Raw genomic sequence first — 12054 nt, forward strand, 5'->3', positions numbered from 1 at the left:
CTATTCAAAATTCAGTAGATTATTAAAGGCCTCTTAATACCACGTTTTCAACTTCTGTTTTAGATGGAAAATTGTATTCGGCAACAGTAGCAGATTTCCTGGCAAGTGATGCTGTTATTTATCGCAGCATGGGGGATGGATCTGCCCTGAGAACAATAAAGTATGATTCCAAATGGATAAAAGGTAATTTGGGGGAGTATTTTCCCATGCTCATGTAAAGTGTAATTTCAGTGGCACAGAGGGTCAGATAATTCACAGCCAACATGCTTTACATACACACTACAATGTCAGCATATATGTGGCTTTCAATACAGTACAATTATAATACGAAAGCAGTTTAATACAAATAAAGCAAAATTTTTGTTTAATACATCAGTGAATGAGTCCGCAGTAACGAAATAGCTGGAATGCAGTTATTCTGAGGCCTTTTTACAGTCCATTAGCCAACATTAAAGACTTCAAGTTCATTTAAGCTCCAGTGCACCCATATTTGGACATCCTCAAGTATCTGGAAGACTGGAGCTTGTGTTAGCTGGGATGGACCGGTGCATAAGCCGCCAAGTCACACAGCGTAGTCAGTGTCGTGTGCCGATTGTGTAGTTCTTTGAAGTAACCTTCTCCTTGCCTTTTCTTACAGAACCACACTTCCTCCATGCTATAGAATACGGGAACTATGTTTATTTCTTCTTCCGAGAAATTGCTGTAGAGCACAACAATTTAGGCAAGGTAGGTTTCGTCACAGCGAGCTGTCAGGGAGCCATGAGTCGTAGCAGAGTGAGATCATCCTAAAACAGTATTAAGTAACAAGCACAGTTTGTAGTATGAAGTAGGGACTAGTACCCCTGCAAGTTCGCACTGTTTTCCATCATTATAATTTACAGGGGAGGAAGAGAAATAGAACAGTACATTCTTCTACCAAAAAGTTGTTTCTGTTCTCTGTGCCTTGCTGTTAGGCATGCTTGCTACAGGTATCTTTTGGTGTTGCTGTTGCCTTAACACTTGTGGCAAGTAATGGAAAATCTAGGGGTTATTAAAGAAACAAAAGAAAACAACACAAAAGAAGCGTTTCAAAGAAGTTTCTCTAATGTCCCTGGTTATTGAATAATTCAAGCATGCCAGTACAGAGTATAATACTCATGCCTCACCATGGAAGGACATTCTATAATAAATTATTAAATCCCTTACACATGGTTAATTAAAGTCTTTAAGTCTCACTAACAGTGTGATTTTGAAGGGAAAAAAGGGTGGGGACAAGCTGCAAGGTTGCATTTGCTTGGTGATACATTAAGATGCCTGTGCACTATGAGCTAATCACCATCGCTTTCATCCTCCCTGTGCAGATAAATGGCAGCTTCCTGTAACAAAATTATCTTTGGTGTTTTATTAACAGCTCACAAACAAGCACTGTTTTCTTGCATCTCTTAAGCCTTCCTCCCTTTTCCTTTCTTTTTTTTTTGCCCTTGACAGGCTGTGTATTCCCGTGTGGCACGCATATGCAAAAATGACATGGGGGGGTCCCAAAGAGTCCTGGAAAAACACTGGACATCCTTTCTGAAAGCTCGGCTCAACTGCTCAGTTCCCGGGGATTCATTCTTCTATTTCGATGTTCTGCAGTCTATCACAGACATAATAGAAATCAATGGAGTCCCCACAGTCGTTGGTGTATTCACCACACAGCTTAACAGGTGAGAGATGAGCAACCTTACATCAAAGGTAGTTCTCTGGCTCTGTCTTACACTGAGGTTGGTGCCATTGTAGTCTGAGTTCTTGCAACTATTTTTCTAATTTTACAGCATCCCTGGTTCAGCAGTGTGTGCTTTCAGCATGGATGACATTGAGAAAGTCTTCAAAGGGAGATTTAAAGAACAAAAGACTCCTGACTCTGTTTGGACAGCTGTACCTGAAGACAAAGTACCAAAGCCAAGGTAAAAGGTTCTTGCTCATGATGCCATAATACTGTCCTTGTAAAGAGCTACCTTAAATCAGCTGCACTCTCTAGTGTCTTGTCAGGTAAAAACCAAAGCAGAGCTTTACATTTCAGCCATAAGGATGCTCATTAGCAGGCTGCCTTCTCTCATTAACTAAAATACCAAGAGGAAAACAATGTTCTCCTTTCAGACCTGGCTGCTGTGCAAAACAAGGCCTAGCAGAGGCTTACAAAACCTCCATTGATTTCCCAGACGAAACACTCTCCTTCATCAAGTCTCATCCTTTGATGGATTCAGCTGTTCCCTCTGTCATTGAGGAGCCCTGGTTTACCAAAACACGTGTCAGGTATGACACCATTCCAAAATAATGCAGGAAAGGGAAATAATGTGAGAAGGAAAACAAGAGAATATGCTGTTAATTATATGCCTTTTGGTCTTGATAGATACAGATTGACAGCAATTGCTGTAGACCACGCTGCTGGACCCTACCAGAACTACACAGTCATATTTGTTGGCTCCGAAGCAGGAGTAGTACTTAAAATCTTGGCAAAGACCAGGCCTTTTTCTTTGAATGACAGCGTATTACTGGAAGAGATTGAAGCGTATAATCATGCAAAGTAAGTATTACCACAACACCTAAGCTCTTCATCTAGTCCTCGGTATATAGCAAAAAAAAATTATGGTAAATGAAAACCAACTCATTATCATTAACATCACCGCTTGTTTGTCATTTCACGGCGTTCCTCATGTTGAATAACCTGAAAATATTTGGTTACTTGCCATTTTGCATGGGCTGAGTGAACATCCTGATTCCAGCCCAGTGACGTCAGTGATTCAGTCTTAATTCTTCTGCAAATAGATACACTTCTTCCTGAATATGAAACGTCAAAACTATCTGCTGCTGTTAAAAAGAAACGATGTGAGCTTAACTTGAGGGTTTCTCAAGAGTGACCAATAATGTATAAACTACATCTAATCACTTTAAACTTGTTTATTCTAGTGCAAAGAATTGGGGAATGGAAGCGTTCCAATTAGACTCTACAGACGTCTAATACAGGACTCCTGTTCTGCTCTGTCGAGATATTTATGCCGACTGAGAGAACAAAGAAAATGGATTTGGATTTTTTCCCTGCATAGTTCAGCAAAATTGTCACCTAGCTGTAAATAAGAGCCATAAGCTGGCATTTGATAACCCATAGGTTTGTTTAGAAATTGCTCAGCAAAGACCATAAGTTACATTTATATATGTAAAAAGTCTCTTCAGTATCTAGATGGACAATAAATAAATAAAATGTTTGCAGTGTAAGCGCTGCACAAAGTACGAGAGTTACTAAAATAACGGCCTCCCATTATGTTTGCTGAACAGGTGTAATGCTGAGAGTGAGGAAGACAGAAGAGTCATTTCCCTTCAGCTGGACAGAGACCACCATGCTCTGTTCGTGGCATTCTCCAGCTGCGTCATTAGAATTCCTCTGAGTCGGTGTGAGCGTCACGGGTCATGTAAAAAGTACGGCCCCGTTCCTGAACTCCCCCTTAAAGAAAGGGCACCAACATCCCTTGGAAAGGAAGTAAAAAATGCATGATTTTTTGGGGTTTTTCTCTTGCAAGGGCATGTATTGCTTCACGGGACCCATACTGTGGCTGGTTAGACCACGAGGCATGTGGAAGAGTGACACCAGGCATGCTGTAAGTACTGCTTTTCTAATTAGCCCAGCATCAATGCATGTGCTTTATAGACCACATGAGCTCATATCCTATGCCTGTTCTCTTGCACTCAATTAATAAATCTCATTTTTTAGGGATGTTTTTTCACTGTACTGTATATGTAAGAGAACAGAATGCTAAAGTCTGACCTAATTCTGCAATCTCTAGGTGAAGACTTCCTTTCAGTGGGAGTTTTACATGTATGTGGGAGGACAAGCAGACCTGTAGGAAGAGCAGTAGTAAGCAGGAAGGCAAGAAATTGCTGCCTGCAAACCTGAGCAGCTCAGGACAGTCCGCAGTATCCCCCCCGAGGTGTGCTCATGGCCAGGGCACAGTCAATTGCAAATATGAAAGCACAGGATTCACAGTGGGAAAAGAGTAAGATTTTGCCTCCACACTGGAGCTTGGGTGATGTATATGCATACCAAAGGCATTTTGCACAAATCAAGTCTGTAATATACAGTGCATTAGCAGCTGTATCTTAAAAAGAGGCCTTTGTAGCAGGCCAGTGCAAACTTTAACTAGTATAATTGGACGGTTGTATTTAAAACTAAGAGCATGCCCAATGCAGAAGACATGATGAAGTTGCTGAAAAAAAGGGATTTTTTTCTGTTTCTTGGCATAAGGATGTATATAGAGTTTTACAGCCTGGTTATAGCTAACTTGTGCGCTTTGTAAAACAGTTTTTGGGCCATACACTAGCTCTGGTAAATGTTTCCATTTGCTGCTTCCAGAAGAAAAAAAATCACCATTTGTTTCCCTACTAATACTGTTAATTGCAGGTTCTCTTTGTTTGTTTCATACAACCACAGCGCCGGAGGATATGTACAAGACGTCGAATACGGCAACACAGCGCAGCTTGGGGACTGCCACGGTAAGGCATAGTCATTGCTGCTGGGTTAGAATGTCTCGACAGTAGTCTGCGGCCACACCTCACTATGGATGTTAAATTTATGATGAGCTTTTCAGTAACACGATGAATGCATCACCTGGCCTTACTGTGAATGTTCACAAAGCTGAGCTCTTTTTGGTCCTGGGTGGCAGAGTTTTGTCTTTCCTTCACCAGTTTGCAACTATTTGGGGTCTACAGGAAAGTACTGAAGAATTTATTTTTTGTAACCAGTAATATTTTAGGTTTTATTTTCCATTAGTCAGGTTTGAGATCTTTTGCTTTCTTTTTGTTACTTTTTACTGATTACTTGTTCCTTTAATTCTTTTAGAAATTTTGCCTACTACAGCTACACCAGATTACAAAATATTTGGCGACCCAACATCTGGTTAGTTTTTTTTAATTTTTTTGAATTAATGGCCTTTACTTTCCTTCAGTTCAGCATTTTCAGCCCTTTTTTCCTTCCTTTTGCACAGTTGGCAATCCTCCATTTTTGTGCTTTTACTCATGTTCCCACTGATGGTAAAGATAGTCAGACTCTTCTCACTCAGCACTTCACCCTGTGTAGCCGCATGTTAACAGCTCATTATTTATTGAGACATCTTTTATTAAAGAGCCTGATTAACATAGATGACATCTTCACTGCACGAAAGTCCACTAAGCTTTACTCTTTATCCCCAGCCATGCATTTGTGAATGCCCCTATTGGTCATCTCTAGTAGATGAATGGCAGAATTTCATCATCTTCCTCCTTACCTCGCCTTTCCACTTTTCCTTCTTTCCTAGCAAGCTTTTTGCACAAATACACATTTTCTAAAATGTGTATTTCTATATTTTTGAAATGTTTTAAGTAGTTTGTGCTAATGGAAAAAATTTAACATCACAAACCGTGTAGCTGAATGAGGACTTGTGTAGACAAAGGTGGCTTAGAGAAAACTTTATGCCTTGTTGTCAAATGGACTTTCACATCCTTTCTCCTTCAGTGATTTTTCACCATCAGCCCCTGGTGTTCAGGAAGACAGGACCCAGTGCTCCTCTGTTGAACTCAAAAGCGGAACCTGTGTTGACTTCAACAGGAGCAAGACCAAGCCCTTGCTTTCCAGTCTTTGGTCCTGGTACTTGGTCTCTGCTTTCAAACCAGGGGCACACTTCTGACTGAGAAATATGAATATAATCCATTTGTATGTTCAGTTTGTAGGAGTGCAGCAAGAACAAGAACATTTTATGTTTTGGTTTCTGATATTTGCACTTCTGTAACTTGGCAAGAAGTAATGTTTGAGACAGGTATTTTATAAATAAAAAGTTAGAGACTGACTTAGGAAAGCAAAGCAAAAACAAAGCAAAACTGTGTCACATGGAAATGCTACCTTGCTCACATGAGTGTTTATCAACAGAATTTTCAAAGTGGTATTTTAGGCCACAGATACAATCGAACCTTATTTTCAACTCCTGAATGAGTATGCTTTTGAAGTATATTTCTCAGTCAGATCTTGAGCCATAGACATTCATGCCTAAGCCTACTGGGACAGTGAACACAAAATACTTGAGTGTGCAAAGTAGACTTTGGATTGTAAACCCAATTTGATGTGTTTCCTCCTTATGCATTTTCACAAAGGCTATGACGGTTCTGTTCAGCAAATGTACTACAGGGGAGCCAGAATCTATGCAACATTGTTCCTTAGGAACCATTACAAAATAGAGGTTAAGAACATTCCTTTCATCCCCACCTGTAGAAATGGCTCACTCAGCAGTTCCTGGTACACCATAATAGCACTAATGGAACTGATCTGGTTTCTCAGGCGTAACCTGTCATGACTGTGTATCTTTCCAAGTAACTTTTTTTTTTTTTTTTATGTTTAAAAGGCAGCCAAGTATGTTGTCTCCAGTGAAGAATACAGAAGTAGAATAAGTTGTGCTTTTCACCTCTAGCAGTTACTTTAACTTTTGCACTGCTTTCGTGTTTGACTGACCTCTGGCTTTTTGGCTAGCAGCTGTTGATATTTTAATGCATTGTTTTTGTACTTAAAGTTTTGAACCAATTGATTTTAATCAGCCCTCTGTACTTCTGCAGAGTGTAGGGGGGTTACATTTTGCTCTGACATGTAATTCCCATTAAATACTGTCTCCAGCTATAGCTTAGATGTGCCATGAAACAGTGAGGAAAGCCTGACTGTAATACACATTAATAAAAATCTGTTTGCCACCACAGACATGGAGTTCTCCTCAGCTTCCATTACCACAATGGCAAGTATCCCAGTTATATCACCTAAAGTGATTGGTTCCTGGAAACCTAAAGTGACTGGCTCTCGGAAATTTGTAGTTCAAGATGACCCAAACACTTCTGATTATTCTGATCCATTATCAGGTGTCCCGAAGGGTAAGGCCTTACCAGGGAATACATGGCAGCTGAATGGAAACCTGATAGTCTCAGCATTGTCTAAGGCTTAAATGGAACAGCCGTGATTGTTGGGCTATATTTTACACCCATTTCCTGTGAATATGCAGACAGTGCAATCATGTTTTTCATACCTACTTATCCGGTGTACGAAGTGCTGCTCAGAGCTTAGAATGGGAAACACAGATAATAAGCTCAGCCTTTTATTCCTGGGGTGCTCCAAAGCTCCCATTAAAATCAGCAGGAGTTCTGGCTGCATTAAAAAAAAAAAAAAAAGAATTACATTTCAAGACTTATCTGCCCCTCTGGTGGTTGTTTTCAAACCAGTCTAGTTTGGGTAAGACTATTAGTCCTCATGAATGGTTGCTTACAAGAGCTTAATGGTTTGGGGTTTTTTGGTTTGGTTTGTGGGTGAGGGCATTTTTGAGGGTGGTGAGGGAAACGGAAACAAAGCATAGCTCCATGACAGATCCATGAGTTAAATGGGGCATATCCCACACTCTGCCTGCCTGCAGCATGTTCCTGAAGAACGTGGGTCAGATCTGAGTATGGATGTGCTGAATTTTTATTCTTTGGATATGAGTATCAGTTTTCAGATGATCCCAGTACATAAAGAAACACACACAGGTTTTAAACTGAACACAAAGATATTCTGCATGTAATTCATCTTTCTGTAGCCATTCTTTCACCTAAATGAACCTTTGATTAGGCTTTTATGGCAACAAAGACTTTAATTCAGTAGGACTGTTGCAGTCAACCAAAGAATTGAGAAGTTTCCAATCCCATAACCAAAACTTAACACAAGTCTTCATCAGTACCAGAATAGCCAGGTGACAGACATGTTTGCACGTTTCTGTATTTACTGAAAATCTCACCAGCCAAAAACCATTTGTGTTTTATTACCATTCACCAAAACATATCAGGTTTCCTATCAGCCATTATGGCAGTGCATTTGTCATTTCAATTTGTTGCAGTTATTCTCCATTTTGCTTTAAGTTTTTGTTATCATTTGCTCTTGGTTCTGAATCTCATTTTCTGTCATAGCTATTAGTGAACTTTGCTCATGTTTTCTTTCTTCTTCTGCACAGTGCCATTAAAACCTATAACCCTGAACATTAACAATGTTCAAAGGCCTTGCCTCTAACAAAAGTGAATCTGTTCCTTCCCTCTTGCTCTTTCATTTTAACATCCCTTGGGATATTTAACAGAATTACTTTCATTAAAAACTAACATTGTCTTAGCTGCAAGATGTCTGTGGTTGCTTTAAAAAATCCCAAAAAACAAAGGGAGCTTGTTAATACACAAATAAAAAACTAATCTAATATTCAACTACTTAGTCTAAGCTAAAAGTTTTCTAAATTTTAACATTCTCTAGTAAATTAACCTTGCAAGTTGGGGGTTTTTTTAATGTTATGCAAGTATTTATGTTCATTATTGACTAAAAAAAAAAAAAGGAAAGAAAAATAAGTGCTCTGATAGAATGACATAATCTTGAACTTCAAAAACTGTACAGCAAGGCTAGCAACCTATGGATGTATTAGTTTACATGGTTTGCACTGTATGACATTAACATGGTTATAACAATGTAGTATGTACATTATACAGTTTTAGACAACATTTGCATAATCCTGTCTCTCTCTTTTGATACTCATTTATGAGTTGGGCAGAAAATTGAGAGAGAAATCCATCTGTGAGTTATTAATTGCTCTCTGGCCCAGCAGCACCTTGTAACCTCAATTTTCCTGCAGAAATCGTTAATGTTAATAACATACAGACCCCTATTTATGAGCCTTAAGGGAAATTTGGGGCCAGGCTATACCAAACATAATATGAGGAGAGAAGCTTTGACAAGCATTCCTCATTATCAAAGAAAATGGACAGTCTTCATTGAGACTGATCAATGCTCACACAGTCATTTTTATTTATAAAATCATTTGCATTCACCAATGCTGTGGATTGCAGGATCCAGCTGAGTTACACCAACACTAGACACAGAGCACTTCCAAACACTAAATAGACATGTGCCTGAGGGAGGCTACCTTCTTCTGAAATGTGTCGGTATGAAGTACCTGTAGATTTATGATATACTGCATGTCTTTTGCAGGTGTAAGGTGGGAAGTACAATCAGGAGAGTCCAACCAAATGGTACATATGAATGTCCTAATCACTTGTGTCTTTGCCGCTTTTGTCCTGGGAGCCTTTATTGCGGGAGTGGCCGTTTACTGTTACCGGGATATATTTGTACGGAAATCCAGAAAAATACACAAAGATGCAGAATCAGCTCAGTCCTGTACTGACTCCAGTGGGAGCTTTGCTAAACTGAATGGGCTGTTTGATAGTCCCGTCAAGGAGTATCAACAAAACATTGATTCACCCAAACTTTACACAAACCTGTTGACTAACAGAAAGGATTTGCCACCAAATGGTGACACAAAGTCCATGATGGTGATGGACCACAGAGGCCAGCCTCCGGAATTAGCTGCGCTTCCAACTCCTGAATCTACACCCGTTCTTCAACAAAAGACTCTGCAGGCTATGAAAAGTCAGTCGGACAAAGCGCATACTAACCTCAATGCTTCACGAAAGGAAACCCCACTAAAGAGCCCGCAGTTTTTTCCTTCCAGTCCTCCACCCCACTCTCCTCTAAGTCATGGCCATATTCCTAGTGCTATCGTTCTTCCCAATGCTACCCATGATTACAATACATCCTTTTCAAATTCTAATGCGCACAAGGCAGATAAAAAGATGCAACATATTGATCATCCACTTACAAAACCATCCAGCAAAAGAGACCACAGGAGATCTGTTGATTCCAGGAACACCCTGAATGATTTTCTGAAACACTTGAATGAAACTACTAGTAATCCCAAAGCAATTATGGGAGATATTCAAGTGGCCCACCAGACTTTAATGCTGGATCCAATGGGAAATATGTCTGAGATCCCACCTAAGGTTCCCAACAGGGAGGCATCTTTATACTCTCCTCCATCAACTCTTCCGAGAAACAGCCCCACAAAACGAGTGGACGTTCCCACCACTCCTGCAGTACCAATGACCTCTTTGGAAAGGCAGAGAGGTTATCACAAAAATTCTTCACAAAGGCATTCAATATCTGCCCTTCCTAAAAACTTAAACTCACCAAATGGTGTTTTGTTATCCAGACAGCCTAGTATTAATCGTGGGGGTTATGTGCCTCCCACGACAGGCACAAAGATGGACTACATGCAAGGGACACCTGTCAGCGTTCACCTCCAGCCTTCCTTGTCTAGGCAAAGCAGTTACACGAGCAATGGCACCCTTCCTCGTACTGGAATAAAGAGGACACCCTCCTTAAAACCTGACGTGCCACCAAAACCCTCATTCGTTCCTCAGACAACTTCAGTCAGACCACTGAACAAATACAGTTACTAGGACATGTTTGTGCTAAAAAAATGAGTGTGGCGTTGACCTGTACAGGTTGTGAGATCATGTTGTGGTAGACACTTAAGACAGAGACTTGCTTGTTACTAAAGAGAACAAAGTGGCCAAAGAAACTGTCTTTACTTCAGCAACATCTGTGTCTTGCCACATGTAGCTATAGCAAGACTTCGTGTACTTGCTAAGAGCAAACACAAAAAAAACAAAGGAAAGTGCTGGTCATTACATTTCTTTTGTTTGGAGCTAAGGAGACATGTAGCACAATGGGGTGGGGGCTACTTTACTGTTCTAAATAGCTAAAAAAAAAAGTTCTTGGGGAAAAAAAATCAGTAACAAATACTTGAAGAATGGGTTCCATTTTAGACTGCCATTAAGTGTGGTCCTTCCCATTAAATGTGAACATTTTAATATGTATGCATTCACCTTGCCTCTTGCACAAATGTCGGAAAAAATGGTAATGTCTCAATGAATATCTGGGTTAATAATCAATTTGCTGGAATTCAGTCTCTGGCCCAACTGTAGCATTTTTTTATTTTTTTTTCTCTCCATGCGTGTGGCATTTTGTTTGTGCCACAGATAAAGCTGTGCGTGTGTGTGGATGTGCGTGTGTACTGTACACACTAGGAGATACTTAGATTCCCATTGCATCTTTTATGCTATGGAATTTGTTTACATTGAGCATGACTGAACAAAACAAATGACTCTGCCTTCTGCAGCCCGTTGGGTTCAGTGTGGAGACAGCTAAGGATGAGCTGCACATCTCTGCCAGCCTTCTGAACGATAACGCCCTGATGAAATAGTCACCCAGAGAAAGGGTGGAGATATGTTTAATTCTTCATAACTGTGATGCTGCTATTGATTCAGAGCTGTGCATTTCAAATCTAGTGTCTTGGGCTGGAACGGGGGGATTCTGCTGTGTTTCCACAGTGCCTCCATCCAGTACCTGGCCACTGTGAACTTGAGCCCCAGCACTTCTCATTGAGGGCAGCTAATAATCGATTCATTTGGCAAAGGCCTCTGTAAACTAGAGAAGGTTATGTTTTTGTTGCATTTAATAACGCCCCGATAGACGCTGATAGACTCTTGTCAATAAAAAAGAAAGATTAATTGGCCTGGCAGAAGCAGTCTGTGAAAACTCAACAGTAGTGCAATCAGTTTGTTTTTGTTGTGTAATGTAACTTTTTTTTCCAAAGTCATGCAGGTAATGACAATATTCTGTAAATATTATGTGTGAGTTTACCTGAATCTGTGCATTTTGTGCCTTATTCATGCAAATGATAAAAGTACTAAAAAAAATAAATCTGTCAAGTGTTGTCATTATAGCACATATCTCCCGAGTGCCAGTTGTAAAACCTCTCAACAGCACCCCCCCCCCCCCCCCCAAAAAAAAAAAACAGAAAAGAAAAAAAAGATTAAAAGCAAGAATAATTAATGGTAACTAAAGGCAGCCTACAATCCAAGAAGACAGCAGCATTAAATCACCTTACCATGATAAACATTCCACTCCAGCTCTCTGAAGGATCAGACAGTTATAATGTGAAATCAAATGAGGTTTCTAGGGTAATGGAACACCTGCTAAAGTTGTGTAAGCTATTTAGTAGGTTTTACAGTATCCACTTGCAGCTGATGTTCAACACAGATGGCTATTTTAGCTTGCAAACTACACACTACCACATTGTTTATTGAACATAACTATAGAAATAACTGTGGCAGAGGAATATT

At 40.0% G+C, this 12054-nt stretch overlaps 1 protein-coding gene across 4 annotated transcripts in view; it reads left to right on the forward strand.

The window, feature by feature from the left end:
- The window catches only part of SEMA6D (semaphorin 6D), a 13650-nt gene extending 2132 nt beyond the window's left edge, over window positions 1-11518 (forward strand). Inside the window, exons 7-18 of one of the 4 annotated variants that reach the window (XM_010169459.1) lie at window positions 64-183; window positions 638-726; window positions 1468-1685; window positions 1794-1925; window positions 2119-2274; window positions 2372-2545; window positions 3295-3435; window positions 3537-3614; window positions 4445-4506; window positions 4853-4909; window positions 6730-6897; window positions 9020-11518. In XM_010169459.1, the coding sequence (XP_010167761.1) occupies window positions 64-183; window positions 638-726; window positions 1468-1685; window positions 1794-1925; window positions 2119-2274; window positions 2372-2545; window positions 3295-3435; window positions 3537-3614; window positions 4445-4506; window positions 4853-4909; window positions 6730-6897; window positions 9020-10326 (2702 nt within the window). In that variant the 3' untranslated portion in view covers window positions 10327-11518. The remainder of the gene's footprint in view (window positions 1-63; window positions 184-637; window positions 727-1467; window positions 1686-1793; window positions 1926-2118; window positions 2275-2371; window positions 2546-3294; window positions 3436-3536; window positions 3615-4444; window positions 4507-4852; window positions 4910-6729; window positions 6898-9019) is intronic. The other 3 variants (XM_010169460.1, XM_010169462.1, XM_010169461.1) reach the window with 3 other exon arrangements.
- Window positions 11519-12054: the final 536 nt, after the last annotated feature.

The sequence above is a fragment of the Antrostomus carolinensis genome, unplaced genomic scaffold (genome assembly GCF_000700745.2).
Source record: "Antrostomus carolinensis isolate BGI_N321 unplaced genomic scaffold, ASM70074v2 scaffold18176, whole genome shotgun sequence".
NCBI classification, from domain to species: domain Eukaryota; kingdom Metazoa; phylum Chordata; class Aves; order Caprimulgiformes; family Caprimulgidae; genus Antrostomus; species Antrostomus carolinensis.